The 20,080-nt window shown below is 38.4% G+C and overlaps 2 protein-coding genes across 2 annotated transcripts in view; one reads left to right on the top strand and one right to left on the bottom strand.

Moving 5' to 3' along the window:
- Window positions 1–2,462, top strand: part of LOC131167635 (protein DEFECTIVE IN EXINE FORMATION 1) — a 69,374-nt gene extending 66,912 nt beyond the window's left edge. Inside the window, exons 11-14 of the mRNA XM_058126429.1 lie at window positions 931–1,214; window positions 1,315–1,432; window positions 1,528–1,710; window positions 1,796–2,462. Coding sequence (XP_057982412.1) covers window positions 931–1,214; window positions 1,315–1,432; window positions 1,528–1,710; window positions 1,796–2,113 — 903 coding nt within the window. The 3' untranslated portion in view covers window positions 2,114–2,462. The remainder of the gene's footprint in view (window positions 1–930; window positions 1,215–1,314; window positions 1,433–1,527; window positions 1,711–1,795) is intronic.
- Window positions 2,463–4,367: 1,905 nt separating this feature from the next.
- LOC131167634 (uncharacterized) lies at window positions 4,368–5,050 on the bottom strand. The gene has a single exon (XM_058126428.1). The coding sequence runs from the start codon at window positions 4,898–4,900 to the stop codon at window positions 4,562–4,564; it is 339 nt and encodes a 112-aa protein (XP_057982411.1). The 5' UTR covers window positions 4,901–5,050; the 3' UTR covers window positions 4,368–4,561.
- Between the last annotated feature and the right edge of the window lie 15,030 nt (window positions 5,051–20,080).

Raw genomic sequence — 20,080 nt, 5'->3', positions numbered from 1 at the left:
GAGAGTTTTTTTATCTGATCTTCAGGGTGATGGGGTTTTGTGGGGTGGGTGTTGGTTGGGGGAGGTGGGCTTGGGGTGTTGGCATTATTGTAATTGTTTTTCTGTGTGTCTTTAAGAGGATGCCTTATTCTCCATTCTTTGTAATTCTCCCTCCTTTCTGTTAATGATATCTCTTTCTATTAAAAAAAAAAAAAATGAGCCACAATTTAAATTTCCTATGGAAACTCCTGAACATGAAAGCTCTTTCCACTATATGATTGTTTAATTTCTGCAATTTATTATTTGGTTCCACTGTGATTGGAAAATTGACTTGAGATCATCCATTCATTAATAGTGTGTAGTGCAAAGTTTAGTGTAATTGTTTTGGTGTTGCCTTGAAATGCATGAACGGTTTACCAATAGTTCAGCATGCTGGTAACCACTTTTATTTATGCACAAAGTTTACATTAGCTGCATTGATGTCTCCACTATGTTTTATTCTGCTTTATTTTAATTATATTTTGTACAGCATTTGCCTATGCTGGCACATAGTACGTCTTTAGGGCTATATCTGATTTCATGTGGAATACATAGAAAGTACATCAGTGTCAGTTATGTTTCTCATCGAATCATGAATGCTGGACTTGGAACCATATATTTTAGCTGAATGCATTCAGAAGATTACTACGAACTTTCTTTTGGCTCAATAGCCTAGTGACTTTGTGTATGCACATAATTTGTATTTATGGTAATTAGATAGTAATTCTGCATTGCTGTGGAATGATCTGACATAACCATCTATGTTAGTTGAATGCATTCAGAAGATTACCAACTTTCTTTTGGCTCAATAGCCTAGTGACTGTGTGCACCTTATTTGTATTTATGGTAATTAGATAGTAATTCTGCATTGCTGTGGAATGATCTGACATAACTTGTAAAAAAATTCCTCAGGGTCCTAGTATTGGTGATGTGGATGGAGATGGCCACACTGATGTTGTAGTTGCAACATTATCAGGGAACATATATGTTTTAAGTGGCAAGGATGGGTCTATTGTTCGTCCCTATCCATATAGAACTCATGGACGAGTGATGAATCAAGTTCTTCTTGTTGATTTAAGTAAACGTGGTGAAAAAAGGAATGGTCTCACTATTGTCACAACATCCTTTGATGGTTATCTGTATCTTATTGAGGGGCCAACATCATGTGCTGATGTTGTTGATATTGGCGAAACTTCGTAAGATCTGATACAATTTCATTCATAGAATAAGTCTTAATTGTTTCTCTTTATTTATTAAAGAAAAACATTATATAAAATGTCACTTGCTGCATGACAGATACAGCATGGTTTTGGCAGACAATGTTGACGGTGGGGATGATCTTGATCTTATTGTAACTACCATGAATGGCAATGTATTTTGCTTCTCAACCCCTGCTCCACATCATCCCCTCAAGGCAGGACATTACTAACCTGATTTGTGAGGACCTTTTTTGGTCTTTAATTAGGACATTCCTCAAGTTATGTAACATTACTTGTATTACTTTTTTAGGCATGGAAAGCACCTAATCAAGGCAGAAACAATGCTGCAAACAGGCACAATCGCCAAGGGGTCTACATTTCACATTCATCAAGAGCTTTCCGTGATGAAGAAGGCAAGAGTTTCTGGGTTGAGATTGAGATTGTAGATAGATACAGGTTTCCTTCTGGGTCTCAAGCACCATATAATGTCACGGTATGTTGTTCATTTTTTGTTACCTTCCTAGGCTGGTAACTATGGTGTCAACAATTTTCTTTGTTTACTTTGGGAAATAATGCAGACAACTTTGCTGGTTCCTGGCAATTACCAAGGGGAGAGAAGTATAAAACAGAATCAGATTTTTAATCATCCTGGAAAGTATCGAATAAAGCTTCCGACGGTGGCAGTACGGACTACGGGGACAGTAATGGTGGAGATGGTTGACAAGAATGGACTTTATTTTTCAGACGAATTCTCCCTTACATTTCACATGCATTACTACAAACTGCTGAAGTGGCTTCTTGTCTTGCCAATGCTGGGGATGTTCGGTGTGCTCGTCATTCTTCGTCCACAAGAGGCCATGCCTTTGCCATCTTTTTCACGGAACACTGACTTGTGATGATCAAGCTATATGTAACTCACCTCACCCCATGCCGCGCATGCTTAAAAAGTTTGAAAAATGTGAGCAGTGTTACTCCTTGGCCCCAAAGCCAGAAGTTTCATGTTTTGATTGAGTTCCTTTGGGAGAAAAAGCCATTGGTGGCTGAATTGATGCTTCATCTGTTACATGGAGCTGTACTCAAGTTTGGAACTGAGCTGAAATTGATTTTGGAATAGAACGACTTGAAATTTTTTAGTGCCCAAAATAATCCCCTCCTTTGTCGAAACCCAATTTTTGGTCCATTTAGATTTATATGATAGTTGTATTTTTGAAATAAATGAATTAAAAGTAAGGCTCCTTTTTAAAATCTCTCTCTCTCTCTCTCTCTCTCTCTCTCTCATGCTGTTCAATCCAACCTGCCAAAGGGTGGAAGCCTTTGACAAGCATTATTTTTTTGAGCATTTTCCCTTCGAAGAAATTGTCCCCCAAAAAAGTTAAATTAATAATAGAATAAAATAAAGAAGAGAATAAACTCCCGGTTTGTGGTTGGTACCATGTCATGTTAAAAATGTTTTTCTATACCTGGATAAATGAAAGCACCGCCATCATTTAGAAGAGTTTGTTGCCTTGTTATGGTACTCGAGAAAAAAATGCTTCACCATTATTTGGAACCACTTATTGAAAGTACAAAAAAAAAATATATATTTATTTAAAATATTATTTATTTTAAAAGAATCTTAAATTACGTATTATAAAAAAAATATTTCTTTCAAACAATATTTATTTTTCTAAAAAGATAATTACTTTTTTAAGCGTATACCAAAAATTACTTATTGGCACAAGTACAATTTAGGTACTTTTAAAAATGTATTTACTTTTTAAGACATTTTAAAAGGGCGCTTTAGTACTTGAAATTTGTATCCATACGAGGACGCACAATGCAACTCATGTGTAAATTCAGATTTAAAAAAAAAAATTGTGTACTCTATATTTGGAGAGGTCTGAAATTTGAACTTGTATTGGATGTTAAGATGATATAATATAAAATTGTATTGAACTTTACATGAATCTATCAAAATTCAAACCTAATGTTATCAAAATTCAAACCTAATGTTCGAAATCAATCTTCCAAATGCATCATCATTAAATTTTATTTAATTTCAAATAAATTCAAGTAAAGTCTACTTGGTTAATGATGGTTTTTGGAGAAGAGAGAAAAATTAGAAAGCTATTTTTTATTTTTATTTTTCTATATCAAATACTATTGAAAATAAATTTTATTTTAATATGAATAAAAATTTTACACAAAAGAAAAAATCAATGTTGTGCTAATGTGCACAAAATCAAAATTTTATTAATTAATTTGATATGCTTTTATATTATTTTTTATTTTTCTTAATAACAAAAGTAAAAAAGATGAATTCTTTTTCTTTTTTTTTCCTAATAATTTTTAATTTCGAACGTCGTGTCTTGTTTGGGTTTTCCCTTTTTACCATTGTTGGCTCCAAGCTCAAAAGCAAGTTTTCAATTAAGCCGCCTTAGAATGGGATCCATGAAAGTTTCACCTGTGTTGACATATCTCATGATTTTGATTTTTTCAATGCTTAAAGAGTCTGAAGCATAGACAGGGTCTTGCAATTGACACTAAATGGATCTGAGAACACTAAGGTGAAAGCATTATAATCCATTTGTTCAACACAACTTAAGGTTACATCAAATAGGATAAGAATATTTATTCCCAAGGGAGAAAAAAAAGACACTAGAAAAAGGGTGAAAAAACAAAAGAACTTGATTCCATAAATCAAATGTGATGTCGTTTATTTTTCTTTCTCAGTTTCAGATTTGTTTACCTTGGTGATAACAAGACTCAGCAACTTGAGGAGATTTCTCATAATGATAATAAAAGGTTGAAGCCTATTTGGATACCATTAATTGCTTGTTTGGTAGGTAGAAATGGAATGAAATAGGAGGGAATGTAATCGAATTCAATACTGTGAATCCAGTCATACTCCGTATTCAAATTTTCATTTCATTTCTTCCATTTTTCAGACCAAACATGACCTAATGTGATTGTCAGCCAAACATGCATTATACTAGCTGCATATATACTCATAAAAAACACAAAAAATAAACATAAAAACAGCTTAAAATTTTGATTAAATATAAAACCTACCAGCACCAAAAAGACAAAAACAAAGGACTCATTAATTAAGCTATATTCCAACAAAGAACACCTAACCTAAAAACAACTATACCAAAAAGCTCTTCCCAATTTGCCATATTCAAGAGATCAACTTCAATACCTGACAACTTGTTTTCTCACATTCAAAGAAGTGGAGGAATAGATAACATCCCCAAATATCACATTCACAGCATGAATTTGAACATAACTGAGAGCATCCCATGCTGCAGTTACATGTATAAATAAATATAAACAAAACAAATCCTTGAAAACTTACTGAAGGATCAAAACGCCTGCAAAACAGGCCTCTTCCCAAGCCTCTTAATCTCCTTGTCCATTTTACCAGTTAGCATCAATCCAAACATCTTGAAATCACACAGAAGGGACCAAAAGGGGTGACCAAACGTAGCTGGAAAATTTCCTTCAACGAAGAAGTGGCTGTACCAGGCAAAGCCATAACCAAACAGTGGCACACAGAACACAAACCACCAGTTGAAGAGGACTGAATATATAAAGATCAGAATACTGGTGAGAGTCCCCACGAAATGCCAACGCCTAGTGGATGGTTTTGAGTGTTGGTTGACATAGAAGGACCAGAACTCGTCCAAGCTTCTGAAATTCATATCTTCAAGACAAACAAAACACGCCAATTTTAGAGTTTTTATGGTGGGCCGATCTTCAAATTTCTAATCGGGAACAAACCCAAGATGAAAATTTTGAACTTTACGAAAACCCTAACCAGGAATTAATCGAAAAAAAATCTGTGAAGTTTTTGGTTGGCAAAATATCAAAATCTTTGGGTTTGAGGGTTTTGAGACTGATCGGCTTCGTGGGTATAGCCGCAAGCGTAATTGAGAATAAAACTAAAACTCGGGACTTGTGGGGTTGACTGAAATTTTTGCAGCGAAAGAAGTATGCTCAGATGCGATTTCAGGAATTTGCTGGTCTCCTCACCAACTATTCAGGTTGAATGATCGTACAAGTTGGAAACTGAACAGAGAATTCAAACATAAAGAGTGAGGTGTTCGAATGGCGAATGGTTGTTCTCCCTCTCCGTCAAATAAGGAATCGAATTAGGTTTAGGGTCTGTTCTGTAACAGCAACAGGGAGCTTATCGTTTGAAGACATGTGATTGGGAGAGAGCAGCGTGCGTTGTCAAGATTGTATTGCCAAAAAAATCTATATCTTATAGTTTTCTAAGTCATAAAGTGTTTATATTTTTTATTCTATTTTAATTTTATGAAGTCACGTGATAACTTGAAGGTATGAGACTGGTTGATAAAGCAAAGAGAGAAAAGTCATTAGTGGTAATTGAAACAATATTTTAAAAATTGACTATGAAGTTTTTTTATAGAGTCTGTAAATATTGTTGGGACTTTAAAAAAAATGTATTTTTTTTTTCAAGAAAATCTAGGTGGTTGTGTCTCTCTTTACTTGGCTCCTTCCTTCCAATCTCTTTGAACTTCTGCAAAGACAAGTTTATATTGTTGTTGTGGGATTAATAGTGCCTTTGTAAAATTAATGCTCAAGACAAGGGTTATTTTTCTTTTTTATTACAACCAAAAATAGTTGGCCTCACAATGAAAATTTTATAGCAATAAGTGACCTTATCAAGGAGTAGTTTATGAAGATTTGTTACCAGAAGTTTCATCCAACAAAAATAGGAATGATAAGATAAAGTACGAGTGAACTAGTTGTGATGGCTGCTGAATGTTCTACTAGTACATAGACAATTGTATGAGTTTGTTGACCTTATAGGTCACGCCCAGTTTCGATTATGACAAATACTCATAATATCTAATGAGTATTTGAGATTATGTGTAGGAACCTTAATTGTCAAGATCAAGATGCACGTGAAAGAAAATAAAGCTTGAAGACCAATTCATATTTTCAATTGTAATATATATTCAGTTGTGTAATTGGTCTGTAATAGTAATTAGGCCTTTTTGTATGTAATAATCACACACATCACATGCATGGTATAGTACGTAAGCTCAAACTAGGTATAACTAAAATGACCTTAGAAAGACCTTAGAGGTTAACGCCGAATTTTTTCGGTGTCTTCAAAAGGAATCAGAAATAACCCTAGGGCACTCACCCGTGCATTTATTTGTGATAGGCACTTGAATAGGGTGTTTGTAAATCAAAATAGGGTCGAAATGCACACTTTGTGCACCTTCAATCGACCGACCTAGGCAGTTCATTCTGCCCCGATCGACCGAACCGATCTGGGTCAACTAGTTGACCACAACCCGATCGACCGAATTAGGTTAGTTCAAAAACACCCGGTTGACCGAACCTCCTAGGAGTCAAACATTTGACTACTTGGTCGACCAAGCCAAAATTGCATACCAACTACCTGGTCGATCGAGGGTCTTCGGGAGCAATCCCAACGGTCTGGTCAACCGAGAGGCTCAGTTCATTCTCCTTTGGTCGACCAAATCGCGCGAAATTGAAAATTTTGCCTTCCCCTAGTCGACCGACCGAACAATTCAAAAATGGCCCGATCGACCGAACCATATGAACTTCGGTCGATCGAAAAGGTTTCTGGTCTACCAGACCTCTCAGGTTGTCCTGATTTTTTACCATGGTTAAAATATTTTAAATAGGGTTAAATTTGTTAAAATGTCATTAAACTTTCTTAATAATTCCCAATAAGTCCCCAATGGTTATATTTCATAGGGTGTTTATAAATACCCCCTCATTTGGGATTATTAGCCATAGATTAGCATATTTGATTAGGGAAAATTCTCTGAAAATCCAAAAACCTATTATACTCATTTTCATACTAAAAACACTCATACTTACCTTCTCATACTACTCATACTCTTTGTAAGTTGATTGAGTGATTATTCTCAAAGGTTTGTTTTTCTTGTTTATTTGATTGAAACGATTTTCTTGAGAGCTAAACCTAAGTGTTCTTAGGGGGCTTCGTTCATAAGTCTATCCTAAGAAGACTTGCTTAAGCTTCTGAGTGTTGCAATATCTTAGGAAGCTTGTACTTGTCTTTGGGTTACAAAATCATTTTCAAAACATACTCAAATATCTTGTGTGATTTATATTTGATATACTTGTGAAGAGATATTTGTATTTGTGATATTAATCTTTGTGCAATAGTTATTCACTCACATATTACTTGTTGAATATAAAGATTACACATCTTTTTGCAAACCAAGCATATACATTATCTAATATTCACATGATTGAGATATCTTGTTGATTGATATCCCTAAGGTTTGCTTGACATCTTTTGTGTGAACACGATTGATTGAATATCTTGAGAAACAAAGATTGTTTGTTGACACTCTCATGCACTCATTACACTGATAGCAAATATTTTGAGAGTTGAAATATTAGACCACACTGAGCTTACATATTAAATCATATTGTGGTGTATGTGATTGCGCGTAACTGGGTACATATCAGTTTTACCTGAAAGCAGAATCATTGTACAATTTCATTTATTGAGCGAAACTGTTGTATTCTAGGCACAGGCCTGAAGAGGGAGACTAACCCTTTGAAATAGTCCCGGACTGGCTTAGACCCGGTTAGGAAAGCTAGGTGCGCCATCCTGGTAAGGCGTGTAGGTTGAGGTCAGCCCCGCTAATTGACTAGGTTAAGGTTGAGGTCAGCCCTGTGGTAGTTGACTTGATTGTAATCGGTGCCGCTCCACCCTTAAGTGAGCCTTTAGTGGAATCCTCGGGCTTGCGAGATAGAGGCGGGGACGTAGGCACAGTTGGCTGAACCTCGATAACATATTGTGTGTCTGTTTACATTTTCGCACTTTATATTTACCGCACGTATATGTTATGGTATGAATGATGTGTATGATTTAAATTTCGCATATTTTATTTATCAGCACATTTGGAATTGTGTAAAAAGACCCTAGGTTACCAAATCATATTGACTTCTGACTTAACCTAGGAGAAAAGTTTAAAGTTCCAATTCAACCCCCCCCCCCTCTTGGGAATACACCAATTTTAACAGAATTGAGAAACATACCTGCTTTCTAGGACTACCATCCAATTTAGTAGTTTAAGTGTGCTGTTAACAATTTAAGGAATTGGTGTATTGACTATAATTAAAATAAGCAAATATAGCAATTTGGGCGTTCCATTGAGTCTTTCAATCCCCCTTCCCTCCAAACAAGGGCTTTTATAAAGGACATCCTGTCTCTAAAGAAGGCATTGAGAAATGGTTCAAGCCTCTAGGGCATCCATTAAAAATTTTCAATTTTAGGGTTTGCCCCCTTACATAAAAATGGCCCAATTTGAGGGATTTTGACCATTTGGGCAGCCCCCCCTCCTCCAAAAAAAAAACCAACCTTAGAAGGGAAAAAGCTTTTTAAAAGGGAATTCTAACGCTAAATGATTATCCAAAATGTCTCATTTAAGAAATAACCTTGCCATTTAAAGTTAGGATTTCAAACTTGTCCAATAATAAGTCTATTTGCATTGTTTAACAAGTCTTCTATTTTTATTTTTATTTTTAAGTTTACAGATTTATTCAATTTTCCTATCCTTTTATCAAATTTCTTGCATAAATCAACTTGTTTGTGCAATATTTGTACATCCTCTAGAGATGTAATGTGGAGGATGAATAATTGACCATAGGGCACATAGGACACAAGGCTCAGGAGAAGCAATAATCAAACACTTGTCAAGCCTCCTCATAAGGAGAGAATAAAAAAGACTTGGTGAGACATCAAATGTGAAGAGTTAACTATGACCACACTTTAAAGAAAGCAAATCTCATAAAATGAATATGGACAAAATGGTGATGTTATAAGTATGTCTTTTTTTTTTTGTTCAGAAACTCCTTGAAATTTATGCAAGTATTAGGGGTCATTTGAATTTTGAGTTCACTTAAGATGGGTACATATAGCACTAATGAAAATCTTGTAAGTACCTTTAACAAGTCTTCTATTTTTATTTTTATTTTTAAGTTTACAGATTTATTCAATCTTCCTATCCTTTTATCGAATTTCTTGCACAAATCAACTTGTTTGTGCAATATTTGTACATCCTCTAGAGATGTAATGTGGAGGATGAATAATTAACCATAGGGCACATAGGACACAAGGCTCAAGAGAAGCAATAATCAAACACTTGTCAAGCCTCCTCATAAGGAGAGAATAATTGTAAAAAAAGACTTGGTGAGACATCAAATGTGAAGAGTTAACTATGAACACACTTTAAAGAAAGCAAATCTCATAAAATGAAGATGGACAAAATGGTGATGTTATAAGTATGTCTTTTTTTTGTTCAGAAACTCCTTGAAATTTATGCAAGTATTAGGGGTCATTTGAATTTTGAGTTCACTTAAGATGGGTACATATAGCACTGATGAAAATCTTATAAGTACCTTTGACATATCATATCAATACAACTAGCCCAATGCTAAACAGTCCAATGCCATTTTATCTCCACCCCCCCCCCCCCGCCACCCCTACCCCTATTATTCCTCCATTTTTAATCCAATTCCTTATGTCCTCTTCTTATCTATTCTAATATGAGTCTATTTAGCTCGCTCTCTCTCTCTCTCTCTCTCTCTCTCTCTCTCTCTCTCTCTCTCTCTCTCTCTCTCTCTCTCTCTCTCTCTCTCTCTCTCTCCTCCTTTTAACAAATTTCTGCTTCTTTTGTGATTCCAATTTCTTATTTTATAAGGTATCCTTTGAGCAAGTTGGGCACTTTCCCACTCCTCTATTGAAGGCTGGCGTAACAATATCATTTCCATATCAAATCAATCCCCATACCACATTTGAAAATGTTTGCATAGAAAATTGACCAAAAAAAAAAAAATTGTGTTACGCCCATTAGACCTACTATGCCACTAATTACTAGAAATGCATAACAAACTATCAATGGAGACAATGTATTGCCAATGTCGACCAGATACACTAATGTTAATTTGTTACTGATTCGACAAAAAATATATAAAGAAAACTTTCATTTGGTTGCTCACACCTCTTACGAGGTAGTGACAACAATGGAGATAATGGTTCACGATTTAAAGATTCGGATAGATCTTGGAATGGAGAATATGTAGAAAGTCAGTTTCAGTGATTTAAGGTTCACAATAAAAATACCTATGATGGCTTCTGTTATAGCTCACCCTTAATCTTTCTAGGGTATGGCCAAACCATCACTTATAATTATAGTGATGCATAGGGGTTTAGCCAATCTGCTCATTGTTATGCAAACACTAGGGGCAATTGTCTTTTACTCCACAATCTCCTCCTAGAAAAATCTTCACTCATTATGATTTTTGTTAGACTCAACAACACAAGCAGCAATGAAGACATAAGAATTATGATAATCTTCTATTGAGTGATTACATAGAAGAGGATGAAAAGCCTAAGCACACCATTGATAAAAATTATAGGGACTCTTTAGTTGCCAATTATATTGAGGAGGAGGAGGATTCTGACCCTAGCAAGTATGAGAACTTCAAAAATCCTTTGTCAACCAACTATATAGAGATTTATGAGGATTCAAAGTTTACCTATGATAAAAGTTCTAATGGTCCTAGAGGCAAAGAATATGTCAAAGATCACATGGGTCCCAAGTAGTCCAATTATAAAAAAACTTGATTAATCCTATGGTGAGGATGAAATAAATAGAGAAAAATCTTGCATGGATATGAGTTCTTTCAAGATGAAATTATTGAGCTAGGCGAGAATCACTCAATGGATTGGCCCAAGTTGGGAATAGGTTGGTAAGATATATTATGTACTGAACTTATGATTGGTCAAACGTGTTGTAAGGAATTTGACCGATCAAGACATCATTTGGTGTAACGCCTTGACCCCCTACGTGGGCTCAGAGTACTACTAATCCATTCATTTACCTGATAATCCACATACTAATATCATGTGCTCAGTGGAAAACATAAATATAATCTCTACAAATATAATACCAGAGTTAACTATTCCTATCCATAATCCAAATTAACTATTCACCACTTGTAATCACATATATACATGTCTCCAAAACATAATCCCTAAATACCAGTATTCTCAACCATCCATATCTCAGAAAATTTAAAACATAGAACATAAAACATAAATTTGTACATATCAAAATTAACATAAAAATATACTCTTTTCTCTTTCTATTTCCCAAAAAAAGCTATAAAACCTCGAACTCTCTAAGCTTGATCTTGAAGAAATCCTGAAAAAGATAAATTCATATTCGGGTGAAACACATCTCAGTAAGAGAAGAAACAATATATTCAAACACCGTGTGACTAACATGAGTTTATATAACAACATAATATTTAACATTTGAAAATCGTTAACATAATTTCTGAAGTCATTCTCTAAACCTAATCAATCACATGCAAAATATTTAAGCCACGAGATTACCCAAGGATAGGGGTGATTACTCGCCCATACAAGTAGCACCCCTCTACTCTGATACATTTGGCAACCCAAAGGTCACTACTGAAGCATATCAGGGCACTCACCTTACTCAGTAAGTCCTTTAGTGTTAGATTGATCTCATACTCACACAATTCATATAAAGGTTTACCAGCGAAGGCCCCAAGGATAGAGAAATCTACCCACCCATACAAGTAGGTTCTCTCTGCCCTAATGCGTTATGTAGCCTACTGCTACATCTGATGTAATAACTCGGGAAATAAATAAATAAATAAATAATAAATAAATAAAATTAAAATTAAAATTAAAAAAATTTAAAATTAATTAAATGATATAATAATATAATATAATATATTATATTATATTAAAATATAATATTATATATATATAGATTACTTCCTGAAGCTTCAGATTGAAATGAAATTTCAAAGGCAACCCCCCCCCCCCCGCGTTCTCTCCTGCTCTCGTCTATCACCTTGTCTCCTTTCCCACTTTTTTCAATTTCTTCTCCAATACTCGACCGATCGTGAAATCGAAAATACCGTTGGATTCTTAATTCCGCCACCGACATTTCTACAGAAGCAGATTTGTCGTGGGAGCGGCGTAGGCACCACTCCTGGGAAAAGGTATATTTCCTATAAATCCTTAATTTCTCCTTAAATATGCTATTAAATCGACGATCATGCACCACCACGGGATCCTAGTCGTGATCGTCATCATTTAGCATGAGTAAATTTCCAAGTGGGATTTTCTAGGCCCCACTCCAAAGCGAAAGTGGGATTTGGGGAATTAGGTGACTTGGTTATAATTGAGGGTATAACCATTTATTTGGAATTTATGACCTTAGGAAATATTAAAATATTATTTTATTTAGGGTTGATTTAATGTAACTAGGATTTTTATTTCAGGACTCGGGTGAGCGTCGCAGGTATTTTTTGGGGTCCCTGTTGGCGTAGTTCAAGAAACCAGGTAAGGGAAAAAATTCATATTAAATCAGAATTTTTATAAATTTAATAGAAAATGATTTGTGTTATATATACGTGTATATGTTTCGGCATGGGTTTAAAATGTCAACTGTTTAAATTATGTTTTTCCCTGTTTATTAGATACGTATATGCAAAAATGAACTGATGAAAGTGGAAAATATTTTCAGGATAATTATGTAAGAAATGAAATGTATTTTCAGTATATAAACGTTAAATGTCGGTTGGCTTATTTTACAGGCAATGTATGAATTTTATTATTAAATTGTGTGGCATGAGTAAATGTAAGTTCTATGCAAATATATGTTAAATGTATGAGATGCAGGCTAAGTAAGTAAAGCGTTAAGAATGAAATATGATATGAACCATGCTGCTTGTGTATATTAATGTAACCATGTAAAATAGCTGAAAAATGTTGGGTAAAACAGTTGAAATGTAAGAACCCGAATCGTGATATGTGGGTTTAAATAAATAAGAGAAGGGTAAAATTGGGATTTGAACAGACTTCGTTGACGAAGTCAAAGTTCATTGACGAGTTCCATGTTTTTCTTGTCGACGAAATTCAGAGGCTCGTTGACGAGAAGAAGCCGAGAGATTTTGGGAAATCGGGGATCTGAGGCTCGTCGATGAGGTCACCGTCTCATCGACGAGCTGACTATATGGCCTCGTTGACGAGGACGCCATTCATCCATGAGGGCGGTTGGGTCAAAGAGCTATAAATATCAGTTTCACTACTTAACCATTAAGAAATCTCAAATCCTCTCTCTCTCTCTCTCTCTAGAACTCATCCTACACTCTCCCTCTCTCTAGATTTCTTTGCAATTCGTCGCTAAAATCATAGATCTGACGTTACCACGAGGATCACGGAAGGATTCTCTACAAAACCTACAGATCAGAATCCCATTTCGGAGATTTTCGAGTTTCAGCTTAAAATCGAGGTAAGGCTCGGTCTCCTTTTCTGATCTGATAGTTTGGTAAAGGACAGAGTTATGAGTATATTCTGTACTGTGTTTTGTTGATTTTGAGAACTCGGTTCGTTGTTTAGGAGCCGTAGAGTTCGGGATTGGTCTTTTGGGGGAAAGGTAAGGGAATACAGTTTATATTGGTTATTTTTGAAATCAGACTCAGTAGAATTGTGGTTCACGGTCCTATGTGCGTTTTGGTTACTCATTTGGTCGAATTTGACAGGTAAAATTATGGGCTTTTCATGTTACAGTTTTGGAAAAAGGGGGTATTAGGTTGCATCCTTGCTTTTGTTGAAAATCGTTGGTATATTGTGATTTATATTATGTATTAGGGATAGTCGTGCCTTGACTTTGTTTTAAACTGTATATGATTGGAAAACATGATTTTTGGATTACCAAATAGGTGTGGTATGCTTGGTTATATAAGCATGCATGAATGTGCTACGTTGAAATGCAATAGGAACTGGGTTCCAAATTGTTCCAGGTACTGAAAGAGTGTCTGACTCTATTCCAAGGGCGTGTGTTTATCGCCTGCCATGTTGGCAAGAGTGTCCAGCTCTATATCCGAGGGCGTGAGCCTATACCGATTGATCACCGAAGGGTGTGGATCCACCTGTTAGCGCTGGTACGATGCCATGGGAGTCTGGGACTAGCCATGTGCCAGTGGCGCCGTGTTTTGAAAATTGGCTACGAGCCAACGTTGGATATCGTGGACCGGCTACGGGCCAAGGGGTGTGACGACACCATGTAGATTATGGGCATGTGTGTGCGTGTATGCACTGAACTGGAACTGTATTCTGAGAATACTGGAATTGCATTAACTGTGTTTATTTGCTGTCATGATAACACTCGAATGCCACACTCTAATATAACCTGTGTTTGCCTTACTGAGATGTGTCTCACCCCTGCTGTACGTACATTTTTACAGGTCCTTCGAGTAACCAGAACTACCGTCCTAGAGTTGGGAGCGTAGTGGCCGGTGTACTGCGGGTAGCGCTTGGGTAAGTGCTAAGACTTTTGTTTCACCGGTTGTCGTTTTGGGGTATGTTGGCACCCAGATGTACGTTCTGTATGTATGGAACTAGGACTCCGTTTTGTTTTGTATAGACCCTGGTATGGTACAATACTTGTATAGAATGACCTTTTCCACTGTGTATATGATTTTTATATGGATGCGTATAGGGTGCCTGGTAACCCCACAGGGTTGGGCCCTCATTCATTATGTTGTATCGTTGTTATTTGTATGATACAAGGACATGTTAGGTTACTAATTCACCCTTGGGTCCCATTTCCGGGTTTGGGGCGTGACAGCTTGATATCAGAGCTAACCAGGTTGCCAGGTCTTGTAGACTTGGTTCGGAGTAGCTATGTGTACGTACTAGAGTTTAGGATGTTGAAGTGGGTAAAGTAGGTCAAGGGTTGTTTTGTTACTAGACAGGGATTCATTGGCGGTGTTTCGTGTTTTTCCTGGAATGATGATTCGAGTAAAATCAGGGCAAACCATTGATGACTTTCGCATTGATGTGATAGGACAGACCTAGGCCTATGAGAGGGTAGTTAACATGATTGTGTGTGTTAATTATTGTGTTAACTGTCTGTGATATACGAGTCCTAACAGATTCCTATTCTGTTTCAGAATGGAGCCCAAGGATAATAACTTGGGGAGTGGTTCTGAGGAGACTGCCAGCAACTAGTTTTCGTCAATGCCTCGGGGTTTGACGAGGCAAGTTATGCTAGAAATCGAGCGGAGTGTCAGGAGATGCGAATGTTTTCCTACTGTTGTAGGGTGTACCATCGAGGGGTCCACATGCATGCACCTGCCGACGTTTGAAGGGGGACTCGACCCGATTATAGCAGATGACTGGGTCGAGAAGACCAAGAGGATTCTGGAAGTCCTCCACTGTACAAATGAGTAGAGAGTCATGTACGCTACCTTCCAGCTGTCTAGGGAAGCGGGGCGTTGGTAGACTGCCATGAATCTGCTGGAAAAGCAGAGAGCTAGTGTTTCAGAGATATCTTGGAGTCGTTTCAAGGAGGTGTTCTTCAAGAGATACTTCCAGGCCTCCACTCGTGATGCGAAGGCGGATGAGTTTTCTGCTCTGTCACAGGGGGATATGACGGTGTAGGGGTATGCTGCTCAGTATATAAAGTTATCCCACTTTGCGCCGTGTCTGATCTCAAGCGAGTACGAGAAGACTCGGAGGTTCAAGAAGGGTTTGAGGAAGGATATCTGTAGGTTGGTGGGTATGCTTCAGATCCGCGAGTTTTCAGTTCTGGTAGACAAGGCCACGGTGATCGAGGACGACATCTGAGAGGATGAGGTGGATTAGGAATCAAGGAAGAGGATAGTACCTTCTGGTTCTCAGTCGGGATCTCGTCAGGGATCATGGAAGAAGAGGAACAAAGGCTCAGATTACCATCAGAATACCAAGCGCCAGAGTACTCATGCGAGTTAGACACGGGATTGTTATACCAGGTGCCTCAAGTGGCACGAGGGCGAGTGCTGGTCATTTGGGGGTAACTGCTACAACTGTGGCCAGTCAGGCCACATGGCTCGCGATTGTCGTGTACTGAAGAGAGATATGCCTACATCTAGTATGAATCGGGGGAGTAACCAGATACCTCAGGTAACCATTCATAAGAATACAGTTCCGGCCAGAGTATACTCTCTTACTCCAATGGATGTTGAACATACAGGGAACAAAGTGACAGGTACCTTATTATTGCTTTCAAATAAAGCTTCTGTTTTGTTTGATTCGGGTGCGACCCATTCTTTTCTATCTATGAGTTTTGTTAAACTGTGTGGGGTTGAGACCCAAGTCATGAACGAGATATTATCTGTTGCTACACCATCTGGGAGTATATCATTCTGTAGTAGAATGTTAGCACACTGCCCAGTGATAATTCAGGGAAGGCTGCTACCGACGAATTTTATGGTATACGATATGTCGGGGTTCGAAGTCATTCTGGGGATGGATTGGTTTTTTTCCAGTTATGTTGTGATCAATTGTCGTAGGAAGGTAGTAGTTTTCAGACCTCCCGGGAAGCAGCAGTACGAGTTTGTAGGATCATGTGTGCGTTCGATGCCACAGGTTCTGTTGGCATTGTAGGCGAGAAGGTTACTCTTGGGCGGGTGTCAAGGGTACCTAGCTTGTGTGAAGGAATCGCCGCAAGATGAGTTGAGACTCAAGGATATTCCGGTAGTCAGCGAGTTCCTGGATGTGTTTCCAGATGATTTACCCGTACCTCCGGATCCTAAGGTGGAGTTCGCTATAGAGTTGCTGCCTGGTAAGGCACCAATTTCTAAGACTCCGTACTGGATGGCTCCAGTGGAACTTCAAGAATTGAGGGAGCAGTTGCAGGAATTACTGGACAAGGGCTTTATCCGATTGAGTGTTTCGCCCTAGGGAGCTCCAGTATTGTTTGTGAAAAAGAAGGACAGATTGATGCGTATGTGCATTGATTACCGTGAGATCAACAAGGTGACTATGAAGAACCGTTATCCATTACCTCGTATCGATGATCTTTTTGACCGGTTATAGGGGACGCGGGTCTTTTTGAGGATCGAATTGCGGTCAGGATACCATCCGGTGAGGGTTAGATCTGAGGATCTGGCGAATACTGCTTTCCGAACCATATATGGTCACTATGAGTTCTTGGTTATGCCGTTTGGGTCGACCAATGATCCGGCGGTGTTCATAGATATGATGAACAAGGTTTTCCATGAGTACCTAGACCAGTTCGTAGTGGTATTAATTGACGACATCCTAGTGCATTCGAGGAGTTCGAAAGAGCATGAGAGCTATGTGAGGTTGGTACTACAGATTCTGTAAGGAAGGACGTTGTATGCCAAGCTGAAGAAGTGTGAGTTCTGGTTGAATCAGGTTACGTTCTTAGGCCATGTGGTTGGTTGATCCTAGCAAGATTGAAGCTGTGGTCGATTGGATGAGATTGAAGAGTGTGCAAGAGGTTCAAAGTTTTCTAGGACTAGCGAGTTACTATCATCGGTTCGTAGAGGGTTTCTTTAAATTGTCTAGACCTCTGACACGATTGACCAGGAAGGGGGTGAAGTTTGACTGGACTAGTGATTACAAGTAGTGCTTTCTTGAGTTGAAGCACCAGCTAGTTACTGCTCCAGTATTGACCATTCCTTTGGGGGATGGCAGTTTTGTGATCTATAGCGACGCGTCCCTAAAAGGTTTGGGATGTGTGCTTATGCAACAAGATAAGGTAGTAGCTTATGCTTCTCGACAACTTAAGTAGTATGAGAAGAATTACCCTATGCATGATCTGGAATTGGCCACTGTAGTTTATGCATTGAAGATTTGGAGACGCTACCTGTACAGTGTTTAGTGTGATATTTTCACTAACCACAAAAGCCTCAGATACTTTTTCACACAGAAAGAGTTGAATATGAGGCAGAGGCGGTGGCTAGAGTTGATCAAGGACTACGATTGCATGATCAGTTATCACCCGTGGAAAGCTAATGTGGTAGCTGATGCGTTGAGTCGGAAGTCAGAGCATGCAACAGTATCTGCAATTGTAGCTCAGCATCATGTCAGACGGGATCTAGAAAGCCTTGGCACAGAGTTGGTGTTTGGTGATCATCAGGCTTTCATTGCTAGCTTGGTGATCTAGTCGGCCTTGTTTGAACATATTAAAGTCGCGCAGGCTAGTGATGCGGAGTTAGCTGAGATTGTGGAGAAAGTACAGCAGGGATTGGCTGCAGATTTGAACATCTCTGATGGAGGTGTGTTGAGGTTTGGGACCAGGCTGTGTGTTCCAAACGACGATGAGATCAGAAGGACGATTTTGGAGGACACGCATCGTTCTTTGTATGCTGTACATCTGGGTAGTATGAAGATGTATCGAGATTTGTGCGAGTCCTTTTGGTGGAGTGGTATGAAAAGGGAGATTGCCCGGTTTGTGGAGTAGTGTCTGACGTGTAAGTAGGTGAAAGCTGAGCATTAGAGGCCGGCGGGGCCGTTGCAGCCCTTGCCTATGCCTATTCCAGTGTGGAAATGGGAGCATATTTCCATGGATTTTGTGACCAGATTGCAGGTAGCACTTCACGGGCAAAATGCTATTTGGGCGATCATGGACAAATTGACGAAATCTGCTCATTTCATACGGATGAAGCTTAGCTATCCTTTGAGTAGGTTAGCAGATATGTATGTGCATGAGATTGTGAGAATGCATAGAGTACCAGTGTCTGTTGTGTCAGATCGAGACCGAGGTTTACTTCTTGATTTTGGATGAGCTTGTAGGAGGCACTGGGGACGAAGCTTACTTTTACAGCATTCCACCCCCAGACAGATGGACAGTCGGAGAGGTTTGTGAGCATGTGTGTTAGACTTTGGTGGTAGCTGGTTACAGATTATGCCACTAGTAGAGTTCGCTTATAATAATAGCATCCAGGCTAGTATCGGGATGGCACTATTCAAGGCTTTGTATGGTCGGAGGTGTCGATCTCCTTTGTGTTGGGATGAGGTTGGTGAACGTCAAGTTTTAGGACCTAAACTCGTGCAACAGGCATATGAGAAGGTGGGTTTGATCCAGGAGAGGATTAGATCAGCTCAAAGTCGGCAGAAGAGTTACGCAGATGTTCACCGTCATGAGTTGGAGTTCAAGGTGGGGGGTAAGGTATTTCTGAGAATCACTCCGATGAAAGGGGTCATGAGATTTAGGAGGAAGGGCAAGTTGAGCCCGAGGTACATCGAACCATTCGAGATTCTTGAGCGAGTGGGTCTGGTAGTCTATAGGATTGCACTACCTCCAACACTCTCAAGGGTCCACGATGTGTTTCACGTGTCTATGTTGAGGAGATACGTGCTGGATCCATCACATGTTATTAGTTATGATGGTTTGAAAATTGGGGATACTTTAGCATATGAGGAAATACCTGTTCAGGTTCTGGACCGTAAAGTTCAGAAGCTTCGTACCAAAGATATACCATTAGTGAAGGTATTGTGGCGGAACCACGAGGTTGAGGAGGCTTCTTGGGAACTGGAATCGAAAATATGCCAAAAGTATCCACAGTTGTTTTGAGTAGGTGTACGTCATCCTGCTTTAGGTTGGGATAGGTGGTTTGTATTTGGGAGTGTGTGTACTTGTGAACTCCTATGACATGATGTGTATGTAACCATGGTTTTCCTCCGCCATAAGTGAGGGTATGTTGTATATATATTATGATGAGGTTGCGTTGTAGTAGTTGTCAGTTTCTTTCTAGAGTTGTGTATATATGTTTGATTGTACGAATGAGTTTGCAAACGAGGGATGTCAAATTTCGAGGATAAAATTTTTGTAAGGAGGGGAGGTTGTAAGAACTTGAACCGTGATATGTGGGTTTAAATAAATAAGAGAAGGGTAAAATTGGGATTTGAGCAGACTTTGTCGACGAAGTTAGAGTTTGTCGACGAGGTCCATGTTTTTCTCGTCGACAAAATTTAGAGGCTCGTTGACGAGGAGAAGCCG

The sequence above is a fragment of the Malania oleifera genome, chromosome 11 (genome assembly GCF_029873635.1).
Source record: "Malania oleifera isolate guangnan ecotype guangnan chromosome 11, ASM2987363v1, whole genome shotgun sequence".
NCBI classification, from domain to species: domain Eukaryota; kingdom Viridiplantae; phylum Streptophyta; class Magnoliopsida; order Santalales; family Ximeniaceae; genus Malania; species Malania oleifera.
Note: the sequence above shows the minus strand (reverse complement) of the source record. Positions and strands in the feature narration are given on the sequence as shown.

Excerpts from the sequence above, each read along its gene's own strand:
- LOC131167634 (XM_058126428.1), bottom strand. The coding sequence starts at position 4,900 with ATGAATTTCAGAAGCTTGGACGAGTTCTGGTCCTTCTATGTCAACCAA.